At 40.3% G+C, this 20,225-nt stretch overlaps 1 protein-coding gene across 2 annotated transcripts in view; it reads left to right on the forward strand.

The window, feature by feature from the left end:
* The first annotated feature begins 4,185 nt into the window (after window positions 1-4,185).
* Window positions 4,186-20,225, forward strand: part of fgf14 (fibroblast growth factor 14) — a 103,591-nt gene continuing 87,551 nt past the window's right edge. For both annotated transcript variants that reach the window (XR_004568698.1, XM_034213554.1), the window contains exon 1: window positions 4,186-5,068. Coding sequence is in view for 1 of the 2 variants with exons in the window: in XM_034213554.1 (XP_034069445.1) it covers window positions 4,861-5,068 (208 nt within the window). In the remaining variant the exon portion in view is untranslated. The remainder of the gene's footprint in view (window positions 5,069-20,225) is intronic.

Consider the following 20,225-nt stretch of genomic DNA (forward strand, 5'->3'; position numbering starts at 1 on the left):
AAATCTGCAGAAAAACTACAAATTATCTCAATTAACATGAAACTGAAATATATAATGCTCCTCCATGTGATCCTGATTCTTATGATCCTGGTTGGCTCTATGCACAACTTTAAGCTGTATTATAATGTCAACCCCTTACTGTTTTTATGAACTGAGAACTTAGCTATCAATAACAACAACTTTTTTTTACCAGGCTGTATTTGTTTTAGTTGGGCATTTTAACTGAATTTCACAAAGGGGTTAATGGTTATTTTCTTGCTTTTGGAGCCAGCCTGAACTGGCCATTCAAGGATTATTCAGTTTTAGGCACTTCCTCATTGGAGGTTGCCTCTTGGTTTTAGTAGATGTTAAGTTATTTTTTTGACATGCAGACCGTTTTAAGCTGTCCTACTTTGTTGAATTGCCAACCATGACATTCACATGGTAGACAGATGTAAGCTGTAAGAATATTGTACAAACACAAAGGCCTTGGATCATGATAACATGGTCATGACACATTGCTTTATATCCTGGTGGATATAATTCAATTGTGTGTCTAACTTTCCATATTCACTGGATGTGGGCTTGCTTTAAAGTGGAGTGCCTGCATTTTCAATAGGCCGGTGTCACTATACCCTTATCTCTCTGCAATAATGAATACTGTTGGTTACAATGGATTTTAAAGAGGAGTTGGTTATTATGTGTGTGGGATTCCTCAATTTTTCTTATTGGTCTTTTGCCCTATTAGTCACAATGTGGAGGCACTGGAGAGGTTTTAAAGTCTAAACATCGCATATGATGTGATGTTTTGGCCAAGTACCAGCAAGCGGTAACTGACAGTGAATAAAATAATATGTGTTAAACAAATAAAATATTCAGAAGGCAAAATGTTAATGTGTTGTTAATGTGTTCTGCCAATTCTGATCAAACTGATATTTGTAGATTTGTGCGATACAAGTTGCCAGATACATTGTACTCTTGCAGTTTGAGCCTAGTGGAGCACAGTAAGTGATTCTGCCCTTCAACTGTGTCTTTGAACAAGGGAATGAATGAATTTCAGGATAAATAGAGGTCATTTTGGGTTTGTATTTTTAGACTGTTTACTGTCTGTGTATGTGTGTTGAGTTTGAATAAAGTGTTTGGTCATAAATTAGTTCACAGCAGCTGTTCATTTCTTAGTGAACACTTGCCCTAAGCAATGCCAAACCAAGCTCATGCTTCTCCTGTGATTGGTAGATGTCTTGGCTGCGGGTGCGTTGGGCGCAGTGGAGCGGATGGTGTTAATAGTTCTACTGAACATGTGGTCTAGAAATCCCTTAAAGTATAGACATGGCAAGGGCAAAGTTGCACACATGTCTAAATTGGACTATATCAAGATGATTATGAAACGTAATGGTTCGGTTTGGTTTTTTTCCGCTTTAAGGACAGAATGAAAACACTTATTTTAAATTATAACACAATACCAATTAATGATCCAGAAAACTGTACATTGCCTTGCACAGTTTTTCACACTAATTAATGACACTGCCATATATCCATAGCAAAATTAACTTAATTTTCAAAGTGATCTTCAGCATAGTCCAAAATAGTAGTATGTACGTTTTTTCAAGTGTTTTTTTTTCTTAAAATCACAGTCCTTTCATCATTAACCAAGATGACATGGTGCTTTACAATGCTGTAGAAGAGGGCACTTTTTAGGCCTATTTATTCATGCAACCTTTAGATATTCATTACATTTGGAGAAGAACTCTTATTTAAATTAAAAGCAAAATTATAGGCCTTAGCTTATTTTGGTATTAACCATTGATGTGTGGATGCATTTATGCTTTAAAGTGACTTATTCATGTTGATTCAATACTCATTTTTTAGCTAAATTCATTATGCCTACTACCAGCTTAACTTAGTTCTGTCACATCAGCCAAATTACAAATACCATACTATGCGTGTGCAGACTGTTACTAAGAAATCCAAAAATAATTAAATAAACTGGTGTTATCAAATACCTCTCTAAATATTCATATATGTTTTCACATTAGATGATATGATATGAATCTCTCCATATATTTCCAAATGATAACACTCTTGCAATCTTCACACTCCCCCACGTGTGAGCCTTTTTAAATGTGTACAGTAAAACCAAAGAGACCATGAGAAAAACTAGAACCAGTCTATTTATCTCTGCATCTTAAATCAAGTTGTTTTTTTCCCCATCAGGAGAAAAGAGGCTGTTAAAAAGTCACAAGGGAGCCACTTCCTGCTGGCCGCAGCCTGGGCAATCAAAAAGAAGTATTCTAATCATCGCTGACAAAATTGTCAGACGATATCCTCCAGGGTGCTATGATACTTTACATTACAGTAGACAGATCAATAGTGAGGATGACACGAGAGGCCACTGCAGAGGGAGATAGCCGGAGAGCCTGCAGTGCACTGCTCCACTACTGCTGATCCCCAATTAATCCAATTGACCTTACAGGACACATGCGGATGTAATTCTAAAGCACACATGTACATGTCTTAAATAACTGCATCACTTTGCAGTATACTGGATATTTGTGTTCTGGTGTATGTACACTTAGTGTTTTAGCCGGTAGACAACGTGTAAAAACTCCATCAGTAATTGAAAAATTGACTCTTAAAATCAATAAGGTATTCTTTACAGTTGGCCTTTAAAGAGTGACACAGCGAACACATAATGATGTCTAAAGAAAGTCAATCAGGAAACATTTTGTATTAAAGTGGCCCACACCCCAGAGGTACCGGTTATCACATGCATCTGACAAGACCTGTGTGCCGCAAAACTAGGTCAATAAAGTGGATTAATGCTGTAATTCTGAGATGAACACACAACACAACCCCACTAATGAACTCCTCCAGTTTCTCATCAAGCTTCCTGCACTGTGGTTAATATTGTTTGCACAAACCTCGGCTTCTGATCACTCGACATTACGTTGGATAAAATAAGCCTTTGATTATAATTCTTCCACGCAGTTCAACAGTAATAAGCTGTCCATAAAAGGGACATGATTATGAAAAATAGATGATCTTCAGAGCCATATAATGTAAAGGTATTACATGTCAGATAGATACACGTTACATGGTTTTTTCAGGTAATTTGGAAAATGGAAGATCAATGATAGTGCAATATTGTTTACTTATAAGTACATATCAGCCTTTTACCGTAGGCTTATATTTACAGCAAATCACCTTATAAGCAGGAATTCAATACTCATCCCTTACTAATACATTGAAAATAACAGGAGAGAAGGAAAAAAACAAAAAAATAGGTCACTTTTTTGCTAGGGCAATAATGCTGGTCATTTGTATTCCTTATCCTGGCAAACAGTATCTAACACCTGTGAGTGGAATCAAAACTATATCGAGCAACTAATGGGTCCACTTCCAAACACTGGCAGACAAAATGACTCCTGCCATTTGTGCTTAAAGGGAGGGATTCCTGCTGACAGATGATTAAATCCTAGAAGGGAAATATGCAAAAAATACTGGAGGGGAAACATCAAAACAGCAAAAACACGACTGGTTCCAAATTTAATTTAAAATCTGCATCTGTGTCTAGAGGCAAAAGTTCAGTGTTTCCACAAAAGACAAACACTTTCTCTCTCCACAACAGCTGACCGGAGAGGGTGGGCATAATCAGGGGAGAACACTGTTTTCTTCTCCCTTAGTCTGTGATGGAAAACCTTTAAATCCTTAGGGAAAAGTAGTCATACAGTGGAAACAGTTGTCACGAGCAACACTAGTCAGCCCCTTAGAGATGAGGGAACAAAAACAGTGGAGAAGGAATCTAAACATATTGCATCTGAATGTTATGTCAAACAAATGATAACCATTTTGCTCTGAAATCTGACTCGTTTTTTAAGATGTCATTGTATGTGTTGAAGTACATAATTATGTATTTATAACAATTCATTGTTTATCATCACTTTATTGGTGGTGGTAAGTAAAGTTGAATGCATTTTCATGTATCTATGCTGCATCATAAGTGATTATAATATACTATGGTATGTGCAGGACACAGACTTTTGCATAAAATCCCCTCCATGGTCATTTTCAAGAATTCAAACTGAAACGACTTGGGACAGTCTCAGTGAGTGCGTTCCTAAAAAACACCGAGAGCATCACTGAAATGACGGCAAAGAAACCACGTGTTTACGTAATGGAAAGCCAATCTTTCAATTTAACCCCTCCTACCGGTCTATTTCTAACAGAGGTCCGACGCTGAAGGAAATTCATGCAAATGTTTGTATAAGCGCACCGTACTTTTTGGAGATGCTAGTGGCGTGGTGCTGATACAGCTCAAGAGGAAAATACCCCACAAAGAAAGGAAGAAACGCACACTCCAGGAATCACGGACACACACCAAGAACCCAAGCCTGGCTTTTTACAGAACCGTTGCAGTGTGGGACTACAAGAAATGAGAACTGAGGTTGGCGTTATCTGACCTCGCCAAAGCAGCTGGTTTACAGGAGACAAGATTTGGACTTGATCCGGCAATGTGGTGTTTTGTTGGGGCTATCATTGCAGCAGTCTGTGCATAGGATGCATCCTCCCTTGGCTTTTGATGCTGTGCAGATCCACCCTCCTCTCCTCAGAGTGATGAACTAATAGGCAATGGTTTTGTCCTCGGAAATCCACCGTGTTTTACTGTTTTCACGTTAGTTGTGTTTGTTTACTGGCGGCCCGTCTCCTCCCGGTGCGACACATGCAATTTATAGAGTATATTTTCTATTATCGACTAGTTGAGGAGGAATCCTTTATACGCCAGAAGAAGAAAACAGACCATTGTTTCGAAGTCTCACAGATACTGAATATTTTGACACGTGAATGAAAGCGCATAGGACTTGGATATAGCCTATTTTTTCTATGGTACAATTGGTAGCCTTGTCCTGGAAAACTGATCCAATTGTGTTATTATGCAACCGCAAGGATCTCATCTATATCTGGGTGTTTAAGCCACTGGATTGCTCTTCGCCCAAATCAATGTGGTTTCTTTGGAACATTTTCAGCAAAGGAACGCATATGCTGCAGTGTCTTTGTGGCAAGAGTCTTAAGAAAAACAAGAATCCAAGTGGTAAGCTCATCACCATTATGCCTACTCCTCCGTTTCGCTGTGAACCGGCGTTGTGCGTGCATGTGTGAGACAGTGTGTGTGGATCTGCGTTATTTTGTTTTGTTGTAATAGTGATAGATCTGCAATCATATTTATGCAGCGAGTGGATCATGCAGAGGCGCTGGGAGGGGGAACAACTTATTCTGTGCAGCTACTATCGGCGAGCCCAGGTTTGGGGACGCGCAGCGCAAAAACACAAAAGACCCCCCTGCATCACCACGGCACCATGATCTCCTAACTTTTTTAATAGCGCGCACACGCACGCGCACGCGCACACACACGCACGCACACACACACACACACACACAAGCACAAACACACTGGATGCTGTTTCAATAGAGCAAATCCACGCACAGTTATTCTGTCCAACGTGATTCCCCCTAACCAGATTATTCCATCCCCGGGTTTACTGCAGCAGCATTCCCCCCTCTGCAACACCACTTCTCGATTAAATGGGCTACTCGCTGTGTTTACAGCATGACAGTCGGAGGAGACAGACATTTATTTCATGTCTCTCCCTCGGCTGTTGCAGGCCAATATTCATCATGCGGAAATGTGATTTTATATGAGCGCTTGAGTTGATTTGAAGAAGCCAGCAGCTGAGGTGCGAGTAAGGCATGTTGAAAGGAACTGGGCTCCACTGCATTAATGCAAACCCTGCACTTGAGCAGTCGAAATGGTTTCTATTCAAATCCCCTTTTTGGTAGAAAAGCGATGCATCACACACACACAGTTTTAGTTAGTAGGCCTATGTCATTAAATGTAACAATGTAGAGCTCCAGTGGGTTTTATTTTCAACAGGCTGTTGTAGGTAAAAGCCCCAGGTGGACAGCTGTGCGGGCTACTTGTTACCTCATGTTGTGGGTTTGAAGATGATGGGCTCAGCAGCAGCAGTTCCTCGACACTGCAGCTGCAGTATAGTAGATCATCATAATACTGTCGCGGGACTATTGCACCGTGCTGACACTGCAGGAGCATAAACACTGTTTACTATCAAAAACAAACACCATTTTAATCCCATTCTGTTTCCCTTCGATAAATGTCACGCCAAAGTGAAACCTAGTTTGTGCCTTTGCATTAGAGACACATTGCTACTTTGAAATAAACATTGGAAACACTTGCCACAATGTGTAGACATCTTTTTAATTACCTTAAAACTCTCCTAACAACGGGGAAACATATGCAGAGGAGGACACTTTTTTTAAGTTGTGCATTTAGGCCTACCTAGCAAAACAGGTAGGCTATTTGAATAGCCTACCCATTGGCCTCGTAAAAGCAGCACTACGTTTTAATACTTTATACAAATATGTATTTATATTTATTAGAACGTTAACAATGTCCATAGGCCTACTTGTATTAGTTTTTACATTAATTATCTCACTTTACGCATATTCCTCGTAGAAGGGATATAATCAAAAGTCATGTCATTTCCGCCATGTTTGTTTGTTGCCTGTTTTGGGCAGTCGAGTTGCTTTAACGGAATCATGTTTTTGTTCAACAACTTTCAAAATACCTGAAATATCTCAACAATCTAAAAACAGCAGTAAGTGTTTACACAACACCTGTGAGTTTTTCAAAGCGTGGCTTGTTGAAAATGTTTCAAATGAGTAAAATATGATATCATGTCAGTCAATACTGTAAGCTACAATACGCTATGAGCTACAGCAACAGTAGTATCTGCAGTGATAGCTGGCAGAAAGACACTAACTACTCTTACTGCTGCCCCTCACCATGCAGACAATCGATCAAAGCTGAGATTTTCTGTCTGCTGTTTCTGAGATTGGAAGTCCTAAACATTCAAAGTAAGACTTGCCCTCATTTACTTTGTGGTGGTTCACTTAGGAGTCAAAACTGATGGTGTGGGCACAATTGTCAGTGTTTGTGCTGAAGCAGCAGGTAGAGCCAGTAGTGTGCTGGGTAGGCCAAGATGCAGACTGTGTCAGTGGGGTGCAGTAGGTACTGTTACGTATGACTAAAAAGTAATTAAATGTTCACAGTCAAACAAATAAACAGATTGGCTTCAGCTTTAGAGGTGAACCAACAACCTTAGTTATGAGCTAGTAGCTTTGTCAAAATGTGACCCAGAGGCAGGGTTACCAGTATTGTGCCCACTAGGCCTGTATTTTTAGTAACACAACATTACTGAGAGAACACAGAGAGACTAAGCCAACTGGGCTGTATCAATAAGACTGCCAGTCTTTGTCAACATAGAAACTTGTACTTGTTGTACCTCACATATTTTTGTTTTTATCTCTAAGTAAACTTAGGCTTTCTATCTGTAGCCTTCACCAACAGTGCATCCAGAGAAGCATGAAGTAGTGTTGATTCTTTAAGCGCCTTCTGCTCCAGCAATGAGGGTATGAGATATTGTTGTGCTGTGCATCTAATGTATGTCTTTTTACTAGTATGGGTTCATTATTTATTTTTTTATAGGTACCTGTGTATCTAAAGAGCTGAAGTTTGAGCAGAGCCACCATCATTTTATGCTACAAATTGAATTTAAAGCCATGGAGTGAGATCATGCCAGAGACTTGTTCTCCAACATTATTACATTTAAGTGATGAATCATAGCTCAGACAGAAGGAGATTCAAACAAAAACGACAACAATACTGCTTTTTGTTTGTGAGCCTCCAATGTTTCTCATGGAATATATGCCTTCGAAATATATTATATTTCACTTCTTGATGTTTTGTTGTTTGCCCTTTCATCTTTATATCTTTTATCATCGTTATAGTCTGTCTGCATCCCTTTCAATTCCCTCTCATTGTAAAATCCATTAGGCACTCTATCTTGCTTTATCTACAGAAGTTGGGGTAGTAAATATTAGGGCCGGGACTTTAACGCGTTAATTAAGATTAATTAATTACACAAAAATTAACGCGTTAAAAAAATTAACGCATTTTAATCGCACTTATTTTTGCACCGCGGAACGTTTCTCACTGGATGAGTTTCAGGCGTACCGATTATACTGGAGCACCAACTAACGTTCATGACTTCAGACAACAACAAACCACAGTGAACAACAGTGGGAAATGTTGTCTTAAAAAACGGACGGATGGAAGCGTTGATAAGAGCACGGTTGTGTGCAAATTATGCAAAAAGGAATTCGCATATCACCGCAGCACATCAAGCCTCAAGTATCACCTCAGTGCAAAACATATAGCAGCTAGCGTGGAAGCTAGCGTGGACGTTAGCCTCTTTTATCGCGTTCACACCATACAGTCTATGGTTCACACCAAAAAGAGCCGGTACTAAAATTAGTTCATGAGAACCTTTTTACCCCCACGAAAGTCCCTGCTAGAGAGCAGAGAGCTGCTAGAGAGCAGGGACTTTCGTACGGCTCTCTTGTGAGAAAAGAGCTATATTTCTGATTGGCTGGGCGGATTGCAAACCACGCCCCGTAAAACTCCCAAAAAGTTTTGTGAAGCCGCCATTTTATTATCCTCGCATTAGCATTATTAGCATTAGCCCAGCGCAGAAACGCAGAGAGACTAACTTATGGCAACACAAAATAAAACATGGGAGCGGTGGAGATGAGGAGGTGTCGGCGTTCTGGCGATTTACTCGGAAGGCTGCTGGGACTCCCAGCAGCTTCTATTGAAGCCAGTCCCCAACTCCGGGGACTTCCGGCTGGGGACTTTGGGCGGCAGTATACACCGTGAAGTGGTTTGCGGCCTGCCAGTAAACCCAAAGCAGAAGAAGAAGAAGTGACGTCAGTGGCTTCATTTGTTCTCATGAACTAAGTTCTCATGAACCTTTGTGGGAAAAGTACTGCGGTGTGAATGCGCCTAATGGTATACTAAAATCCATGTGAAAAAAATTGCTTCTCACTGTTCTCAGGTCAAATATTTATATGCGATTAAAAATGCGATTAATTTCGATTAATTAATTACAAAGCCTCTAATTAATTAGATTAATTTTTTTAATCGAGTCCCGGCCCTAGTAAATATATTTTATATTTACTTTATTGTTTCAAAGTTAGCTGTAATTCATTCAGCTGTTTTGATGCCCACACGGTTGATATATGGAGCTTTCTTTTAATGAACCACATGGGTTTGTATGAAAGCCACCTGCCTTGAATGTAATTTTTAAATATTGGTGCAAGGTGTTTACATTACTTGTCTAAAGCCTCTGTTTTGAGTCATTCAATTTCTAGAAGCTGTCAATTTAACTCAACTACAAGCTAACAATTTAACTCAACTAGTCTACAAGCTTTATAAAAGTTTCAGCACACAACAGAACTATTCACTTTCCTAACATATCACAAGTTTCCATCATGTAAAGACTGCACCTCCACTTACTGTAGCCTCCAAGTTTATCTATGCTTTTTATATCCTTTCATCCATGTCTCTGCTTTACAGCAATATTACAGTCTTATCTTTGGTAAATTGTCCTTGGTGTGGTCTTGTACAACTGGCATTGCTGGCCAACCCCTAATGTTCATTCTCATGTCCCAGTATGTCTCTAAGTGAACATACTTCATTAAGACAATTAAGCGATGAACTTGCTGAGTGGAAGGAATGGAGATGCAGTACGTACCACCCTGCAGCCAGTGTGTAGCATTAATACTTGCAAATGACCACATAGACGTCATCTTAAAACTTTGTGAATGTCATTAAATGGGTCAAATAGCTGCGGTGATGGACAGGGCTCTAATGAGGGCATTTGGTGGAAAACGTGAGGGGAGAAAGTTATGTCATGAACTGCCATGAGTAATAAAGCCACACAATTGAAGGGTGCTCACAGACATTTCTTTGGCTTTGCATTTTTGTAAAGCATTGAATGTAAAGGACATACAGTACAGCTAGGTTGCAGAAAGAGCAGAATGGCAGTGGATGTATGAAGTCAGTAGGTGGCTTGCCTTTCTCAGTAGCACAGCAGTGGCTCATTGACAGCAGAGTGACAGTACAGGTCATAGAACACCCAGGCATCCACGTGAGGATGGTTCATAGCATATCAAATTAAACTCAACTTTATTGTGTGTGACAGAGCCGAGAGTCCGAACCGAAGCTTCAGCGCTGTAATGCCGTCGCTGTTGTTTCTTTCATGAGTATACTGGAGCTTTAACCTTAAGCTCTAGCTGACCTCACACTCATGAAGCAGTGACCCAACATAATTAGTTTGAGTTTCTGGCAAGGCGAAACATACTGTATATTGATGGCTATAACCTTGCACTGGAGAGCCCTGGAAATGTAAATGTTTCGGCATGTGCTACATAAACCATTCAGAGACAAATCTATGGTAAATGTATTTTGTCTCATAAAATCCTAAAAACAGTGCCAAAGTAGAGACATAAATAAGCAAAAGGCACTTGTCAGAGTGATGGCAACCATTTTTTTTTAAAGACTCGTGTTTACACGGTCTGCAGGTATATTGCTATAAAGAGTTGTGACAGGTTCATGTGGTAATAGCTTTCACGACTGCGTCAGCATATTTATTCACCCCTTCATAAAATGCTTGTTCATGTGTATAAAAGCAGTTTTCTGTTGTATCAAGTTTTAAATGATGAATTATTTAGTGTAAAATATTCTCGTTACGGTGCATTGTTGCTGAGCAGAGACTTCTATAGTGTAATCTGAAATTTCATATGCATTTTAATAACTCAGATTATGCTGCTGCTGTCTTTCCTCCATCTAGTCCTCAGAGCAAGGGCACTCAATCTCAAATTCAGCTTCTTTCCAAAATCATTCCTATTTAAGTATTTAAAAGGATTTTTCTTCAGTTAAAAGATGCACGGTTCATTTGTGCCACATACCCACGCTAGTTTAATAATTTGTGGAAACAAAGAAACAGCAGTGTAATTAAATGGGATGGGTAAGATTCAAACAAGAACTCCTACAATTAGAATAACAGCAGGGTTGGCTAAATATATCCTCCTCCAACCACCGTGCCATGTTGCTAGGTTTCTTACAGAAACAATGCTGTAAGTTCGGAAATGGCTGAACTTTAGTAGCTTTTCCAACAATACACAAGTGTTTCGAGGGCTCTGGGATATCACATCTAAAATAACACGTTTTACAGTTTAGCAAATTATCATTTATAAAGGAGTGCACCAGTCTTCAATTGGATTGCAATTGAATACATAAAACGGATAATACAAGTGTGTGATTAATATGGAACACAATTATTATGAATCTTGACGCCTTAATTCCTATGTTCCTTTGTGGTAATTTGGAAAAAGAGATAAAGGTGCGTGTATCTGCAGTCTGTATGTCACAGGTCAACAGGAAACATTGTCTGGCTCTCGTTTTTTTTGTGGTAATGGCAGCGGCATCATCAGTTTCCACAGTTCATTAATTTGGGCTGTCTCCGTCCTGCTCTTGAGATATATGACCGGCTGAAGGGATGATGAGATTCAAGTTCCTGGCTGATGTTCTGCCTCGCTCTGAGAGACAAACAGGTTGACATACAAATCAGTTCACACATGAGGGTGAATGTATATTAGTGTATGTATAGAGAGAGAATGGAAAAGAGGGCAAGTAGAACAAATTGGGCTCTAGAGAGAAAATAGTAGAAAATAAATCTGAATTCACATGGAGCATCTGAATTTAACTAGTTCGGAGTGTAATAATCAACATTCTTTATCAGCGAGACTAAACAAATATGGACCTTGAATCTAACTAGAGTCCATAGAAAAGAATGTGCGCCAGGGAACCTACGTTCCTAAAAAGAAGGGCTTCTAGATGTCCCTGAACAATAAACTATCTCATGTCAGCTTGTGCTCGGTCATAAGCTGGCAACAACAATGCGCCCAAGCTGCTCCTCCTTAAGAGAGATAGCAGCAATACCCAAGGCCGTAGACCTACAGTATGCTGTGGGAAAGGAGACAGTGAAAAGAGGAAAATTATGAACTGTGTCAAAAGTTGAATACCTAAGCAAATTATTCCCCAACACATGTCATACGAGACATGTGCTAAAATCTTACCATTATGATCTTTTGTATTTTCAACTTTGAACTGTAACTTGTTTCAGTGGATTTGACCAACATCATTATTAGATTAACAATAAATAAAATGACTTCCTGATTGTGATAAGTGTTGTTTCAAGAAACGAACCCACAGATAATTATCACCCATTATCAGCTCTACAAGAGTTTCCGAGCATCATGGGCTAAGTGTTTTGGTTTTTACAGCCATGTGTTGACATTATTGGTTAGGTTCAGCTCTCATTTGCCTCATTTCTAGTCGCAGCAGGCAGCTGTTTCCAGTTGGAAAGAAACCCAACAGTATGCTACTTGCTCAGCACCAAAACAACAGACAGACAAAGTTAGCAGATATAGCTGGTGTTCATTGTAGAGCGTTTAGCAGCCAGATATTCCCCTCAGGAGTTGGTAGAGTCCAAACCAGAGTTAAATGTATGTTTGTCAAGTTGCCAAACACGTGACTCCAAATTAATGTTGTTCTCGATCTGCTGGATGTGATCAACTGTTTGCTAGCAAGTTTACCATGTCAGCAAGATAGTGAATATAAAGTTAAGTGTGGTTGTCTGTTTTGTGTGTATTTATATCCCATAACAAATCTGTGAAAACATCAGTGCACAAAACGCAAACTACACAGGAGTCTGTTTCGGCAGAACAAATACAGAGCTGTCTGTGACATGATCATGGTCTGGTCTTCAAGTCCAACTTGACTAACATGAAACTTTTCCTGTCAGCTCATTAGGTCATTATTGGCTTAGATTTCAGATAATATTATATTTAAATTGTAGGTCTTTCCTAATGGAAGGAAAGCACAGAGGGTTAATGTGTGTTTCTAGCTAATGGTGCAGAGAGCCTTTATTTTTTCTTGCACTTAGTAGATTGATGACATAATATTACAGCTTTGAGTAAACCCTGATTGCCCTAGTAACCGTTTTAAAAGATAATACGTCTTTCTTGTCTGTCTTTGTTAAACCACCTAATGCATTTTGAATCCCACAACAAATGTGTGAAAACATTTGAAGCTAGACATATGGCATTTCTGCTTTGCTCTGAGTGGTGCAAGTAGGTAATGAAGCATACCAGTTGTTGCCTATTTGTTGAGACCTTTTCAAAGCCAAACAAATATCCTTAAAGTGAACCACTTGTAGAATTTGAGTGTTTAGTGATGAGACCATTTTGTGTGATTTGAATCATGGGCAAATTTGTATACAAAACATAAAATCAGTCACACTGAGAAACCTCTGGTGACAGATGCTCAAAAAGCATCGACACGTATCCCCTCTCTACAGTTTCTGTCAGTTTTGTTTCTGTGACTGTTGTGATTTGTGGATGGGTACTGACATAGTCCTTTCAGATTTGAAGGAATAACTTCAGATGTAATAAATTGTTTCTCAATTTACAGTTTTATTAACTTTCTTGTGCTCAATCATTTTGAAACATTTAAGGTCAGTGAAATTGCTAGTTAGGCCATAATTGATATTTTGACCATCGTCTTTAAACGTCCCACTGAGCTCAATTACTAATGTAAACCAAACATAAAATTGAAACAAGGTCAGTACTATTTGAGCGGGCGTTCAGGCCCTGCGGAACTGGTGAGAAATACAATCCAGGATGTCCAGTTTGAGTAACAGATCCGTCAATTTGAGGGCTTATCAGAAGGCCAGGCACTTCACAGCACTTTGGGATTTTAATACTTTTGATAGTTACCATAACTGCAATTACTTTATCTTATGTTGGGATGATCATGAGGTAAAAAGTATGGGTTTACGGTATTAAACCAGGAAAATGCACTTTATGGAACGACTGCTTCCCTTTTGTGATTTATGATGTTCCTTTGCATTTAAGCGAATGCGAAAATGATTGTGGAGGCTGTGTTTTTTCATGTTGGGCAATAGTTAGTATACCCAGCCTAGATAGTAGTCGGTTAGGTCTGGGCTATCCAGGATTGTAATCTCTTGCAAGATTCCTAGATAGCAAGCCACAGCATCTAACCGAATAAACCAAAAAAGCTGTATAATAAGCTAAAGGTAGCTGTCCCTGGCTAACTAGTTCTAAAGAAACAATCTTATCAATATATTTGCAGCCACCTTCATGATATTATGCAATGAGTCTAAAGCTGCTTGAAAGGGGAAACACATTTACCACTTATTTGGTTTATGATCCATGTAGAATACATACATACAAAAAACAATGAAATAAAAGACATTGCTTATTACTTCCACACAGTGGGGAAACAGGATTTCAATTGATTTGCTAGTCATAACAACTATTTTCTTAAAATTGGAAACACACGTTTATTTTAAATCCTTATAACAGTCCCTGACTCACTCACTGACTTCAGTAGTTTAAACTGGCTTTCATTTTCAAAGCTCTGTTACAGGAACACAGGGAAATTGAGGTACATCCCAAAATACTCATAATCACAGCAGGAAAGAATATCCTGTGCTTTTCCCCACTTTGTTTCATCTTTTAATGTGGCTCTTCATCTGCCCTCTGCCCTTGGGAGCTGTTTGAAATATCCCTGACTTCTCTGAGTGAAGTTGTGGCGTTGTGTAAGGAGTGAGGATGTAACACAACTCTAAGCAGGCTCTCTCTTACACATGACACATCTTAATGCTCACCACTTCCTGGATCCCAGAGGAATAACATGATAGCTGCTGTGGAGCTGCTGGGATTTTGTCTCAAGCTGCTGAGCTCCTGAGCAGGACTGATGCGCTGCAATGATTCACAATAAAGTGACAAAGTGATGAGAGAGACAGATGGAGAGCAAGAGAGAATAATGCAGTTAGACTATGAGATAATTTATTTACCGTGCCAGAAGTTTGAACAGTTGTACACAGTTGTACAGAAGAGCTGACACTGATGAACCTTTTTGAAGTTCATCATTAGTACCAAAAATGATTACTGAGGTGTGAAACTGATGCTAACATTGTGAAAGTAGGTGAGAAGATTATAATAGATGTCCAGTGAGAGCTTTTCTACAGTTCAGGGTATGAATTGATTAATGTGACAGTTCAGTTTAAGGTCTTCAACATTTAGTCAGTGCTTATTTGATGTCTCTGCAACCATTGTGCCATGTGCTGATGTTGAGAAGATTCTTTAAAATATTGTGTTTTGTTGATAGCCTTGTTGAAAAGGACAATCCACATGTCTTATTTATTTGATAGAAACCAGAAGATATTAATCCTTGGGGCCCATGTTGTGAGCAGATAAGTGTCCTGCATTGATAAGACCTTTTGAGGCGGCAGAGGTTACAGCTAAGACGATAGAAAAAGGACTTTAAAAGAACATTGGATACTTTTATTGTTGTGGATAAAACTTGTATTTATGATGACGTAAATATCTGCACTGCCATGCTGGTAAATTTTCATTGGAGTAATTTTCCAAGCTGTAATTCAATTCTAAAACAAGTTCATGGTGGTTTGTCTTGTTTTGATTAGAAAAGTAAACCCTTGAACACATTCATTTTTTAAGAAGAAATATGAAATAAAAGCCAGATGGGAGGTCGCATGGACTTAAAGGAACTAGTGGAATAGAGACCTCGATGTTACGTCCTGGCTTTTGCCCCTCTAGGCGTTCCTAAACAAACGAAAGGCCCTCACTCTTAAGTGTAGTGTTTTTTCAAGACAAAAAGTTGGGACTTTGTGTCTTTTAGAAAAAGTTAGTTTAAAGTGTATTTTTTTATTAGAGAGGATGTACAGTATACAAAAGTGCATTTGTTTTTCAGTAACACACAAAATAAACAAAATGCCCTTTTATATCATGATATCCCATTTCAGATTGTGTGTTGCAGTTTATTTATTCACTGTTTGAAGCCAAACCTTAGAAACTCAACACAGCAGGTGGATGGCTCTCGTCTGTGTTTGAGACCAGTGACTCATCCAACAAAATGTGATTCTTCAGAAAAAATGTTTCAAGAATTGTTTCTAACAGTTACTGCCTTCTGCGTAGTCATTGCCACTATAAATATTTGAACATAATACTTACTTCTATTCATATATTCCTGAGAACTTAAAGGGGCCCTATATACTCATTTCCAGGTTCATATTTTTATTTTGTGCCTCTACTGTGACATATTTACTTGCTTTAATGTTCAAAAGTGTGTTATTTTTCAGATACTGCCTGTGCTTCAGCACCTCTTTTCACCCTCTGACTGAAACCAGAGCCCAGTCTGCTCTGATTGGTTAGCTGGACGGCTCTGTTGTGATTAGTTATCTGCTTAGTCCCGCCCCTTAGCCTATATCACTTACAATGTGTTGTAGCCAACAAAAGTGAGAGTTTTACATAGTGATGTCACTATGTCCAATGGAGGCGTTTTAGGCAGGGGGGTGTGAGTGTGTGGGAGAGAAACTCCCTCTCGCATGAACTATGGGATTTTAGCCTTTGCAAACCATTTACATGCACAAAAACCTAACACCACAGGCAAGGCATAATGTGGTCTCTTTAAATGCTATAGATCACTTTTGATTTAGTCTTCTTCACTTATAGCCTTTTTGGAGTGAACTGTGACAAATCCTCAAAGAATCTTTTTAAACTTTTCTACTGACTGACATTTTTATTAGTAATGATACCAGCACCGCTTTTCTCCACGTCCACTTTGTGCGCTCTGGCTGTAGCCCTTTTTCTACATTCAATGGCGACACCATTAACCACCTGGTTTGCGGCGACAAATGAACAGCTACACCCACTGACATTTCCTCTTTAGAATGAAAGCTGACATGATTATAGTGGAGATGTCTTTTAAAGGGAGTATTTAGCTCCCACAAAGAGGTATCATTTCAGCCATTCAAGTCATCATGAGAAGCTGCAAAGGTATAACTTTAGTGATCACCATAGGCAAAGAGCAGAGCTTTATTGATATGGTTTATTGATGAAATATACCCAGATTCCACCCTGATTTCATGGTCTTGTCAATTCACCATTTGTTAAGCTTTTTGGTACAGGAAGAAGCTGTTCACTGCATTTAACCTGATTGCTCTGCTTGCTACCGTCATAGTTGATTCATCATTGATGCAGATGCCAGAATCCTCACAAGCTCCACAAAACTGACAAAATAAACTGAAAAAAATCCCCCAGAGAAACCTATGATTGACATCACACTGGTCTATGTTTTGAGATGTTTACACTCTTCCTCCTGTAGGCAAGCCTATGATATCTGCTTAGCATCTGATCTAACAGGATTCACTCTTTTGCTTTCTGTTCCTTCACCCCACTCTCTTTCAAACTACCTATTTTCTCATTTTTTCCTCACTAAATAAACTACACATTTGTTGTGGTTTTATTACTAACAGAGATATGTGTATTACTGTAAAGCAGTCACATTGATTTATGCTTGTGTTGAAAACAAACGATTCAACACAACGCAAGGGTACCTCTAGCTATTTCAGTTTTGTGTCCCATGACCGGTAGCTCACCAAATCCATCGTCACAGCTCCAGTACATTCACATTGCAGCTCTAATGGATCTAATGCAGAGATGACCACATCCTTGACCACGGTGTTGTAATATAGCCCAAAATCCTCCAGATAGCAATCAGCCATTTATTTTGAGGGATGTCAAGAGTATCTCCAGCTCACTGAGGTATTTTTATATACAGTATGTATATCATACATGTAAATTATGAAGATTACATGCTGACTTAAATCTTTACAATGTGATTAATAACAAATAATTACAAACTAAGCTGAAAGTAATTAAAATGGCGTTATATTTTGTAATAAATAAAGGGAAATCAACTTTATTAAGTGGATTAAGAATGGGATGTAACCACTCTAGAATGTATAAAATATCTTTTAAACCTAATTTTAAAAGTGTTTCACTATCTGATATATCCCTGACATCATGTTATCCTACCCAATGATGCACAAATGTAAAATCTGACTAAAAGAGAACTGTTAATCTAGATTGGTATTCAGAACCACAGTTTATCAGAATAGTCTCAGGTTAGAACATTTGGATCGGTGCATCCTATATCCCTAGAAAGTAATTCATTTGTGAAAGTGAACTTGGTATTGATTATTGACATTGTATTAACTATATTGTGATAGTAAGTTATTCTTAACAGATACAGCCACCAGTGTATATAGTAACATTTGCTTTGAAGATGTAACTACTTTTTCTAAAAAATTGTATTTGTACATTGGATGAGTGGATGATCTTTTAAAGCTGCTGCAACCTGCTTAAATCAGAGATAATACTCAGACAAGTGACAAAAAGTATTTCATTCTGGTTCTGAATTATTCCTTTTGAGGATGGATTTCTAAACAGCCTCTTCCGCTCTGAGAACCTGACAGGATGAGCAGGCGGCAAACGTCATGCTTGAAAGGGCCTAATAGAAACACAAAGTAAAAGAAGTGGAAAATATTCAGATGCAGATGATGAATCCAATAGAAAACAAAGACGTACTGTGGAAAATGAATCTGACAAACCGGTGAAGTGGATTATAGAAATGGAATAATGTCAAAAATACAACGGGGACAACAAGAAATCAACATTCATGGGAGTGATACGTTTCCAATACAGTAATTTTGATGAAGACGCAGGATTCAGCGGCACCTTTTTTATGATAATGCTAATTCAAATGTGATGTTCAAGTAGAAAAATAGTAGAAAAGTTTGACGATTGAGTCTCAGTGATACTGTTCTCATTCATAACACTCCGTTCGATGTCTCACTATGGGATGCGCCTCATCGCGGAGCAAACAGAAGCATCAATCTCATTACGACAATCCTGATTGGCTGGAGATCTTGACGTCAGCGTCAGGGAAATCACCCCCTATAAGTAGCTTGCGCCACGACGCATGCGTCATTCAAACACCTCTTCTCGCTTCAGAGCACATCTCTATAGTAGCCGGACAAGCTTAACGGTCCACAGACTGAACCCAAATATAACCATTTCGGTCGACGGGCGCTCGACGGCTACTCCTTCTGCTTTGCAGGAAGACGGTAATACTAACGCCAGTTAGTATTGGAATCGAACTCGCCGTTCTCTTTCCCCGGAAAGTAAGGTAGGTCTGAGGTCCCTCACTATCGACACCACGGTAGCGAGGAAGCTTTTTATTTTCTCTTCCCCACGGAGGAGGAAAGGATTAAAGGAGCATACTGTCACACCAGTCAGTATTCTCCGGGAATAAAAGACCCACACCGTCCTTTTCTCCGGATTAAGGACAGGGTGGTAACACCTTTTTTCTCCCAACTTACCTGTTGAGAGCGGGTCCTCTCCACGCCACGAGGCGAACAAGATGGACGCCTCTCTCCCTCACACCAGAGGAGTCAGGGACTCGGTGGCTCGACTCTGCGGCTGCGGGTTGAAGATCTCGGGCACAGACACACACCAGGTCTGCTCGTCCTGCCTCGGGCTGGAACACGCCCGAGGCGCTATCGACAACCCCGGCTCGTGCGGACATTGTGTCCGCTTCACCGTGAAGAGCTTCCGCCGAAGGCTAGCACGCCAAGCTAGCCTGTCGGAGCAGGACCCCCCCATGTCCACTGACCTGCCGGCCGGCAGTCAAGACGCGGGGGCGTCCGCCGCAGAGAGTGAACCCCTCTCCGTGTCGGTCTGGGGCTCATTATCTGCGATGGCTGCAGAACCGGAATCCCGCGCCCTGGCAGGCCGGGACCCGGTGACGGCAAGACACGCGGGAACGGGACCCCAGCTTTACCGAGCTGGGGCTCCCGGTTAGACCTCACCATGGTCTCACCCGCGGAGGATGTCCTCGAGCTGGACTACGATGAGGACGAAGAGGACGCCTCGGTGTTCCTCCTGTCCGAGTCGGATGAACATGAAGAGGACATCTTCATGTCATCGGCTCAGGCTTCAAAGCCTGGAGCGAGGGCTGCTCTCCCGGGCGATAGCACACCAGCTTCACCCTGTCTGAGCATGGACCTGCAGGCCGTGTGTAAACGCGCCGCGGCCAGACTCGACATCCCGTGGCCTGAAATGGCCAAGGAGACCTCCAGGTCCCGCTACGAAGGGAAACATTTTCCCCTAGCAGCGCGGACGAAGAGGCAACTCCTTCCGGTCTTCCCGGAGATGTTGGATGAGGTGTCGGTCCTCGTGGAGAGACCGGCCCTTCAGCAACAAGGTCCCAATCCAGGGTGCCTCCTCCCTAGACTGTGACGGAATGGAGAAGCTCGGCCTGTTCCGCATACCGCCCATGGAACCGCTGGTAGCGGCCCACCTCCTACCGAGGATGGGCC

Source organism: Gymnodraco acuticeps, unplaced genomic scaffold (assembly GCF_902827175.1).
Source record: "Gymnodraco acuticeps unplaced genomic scaffold, fGymAcu1.1, whole genome shotgun sequence".
NCBI lineage: Eukaryota > Metazoa > Chordata > Actinopteri > Perciformes > Bathydraconidae > Gymnodraco > Gymnodraco acuticeps.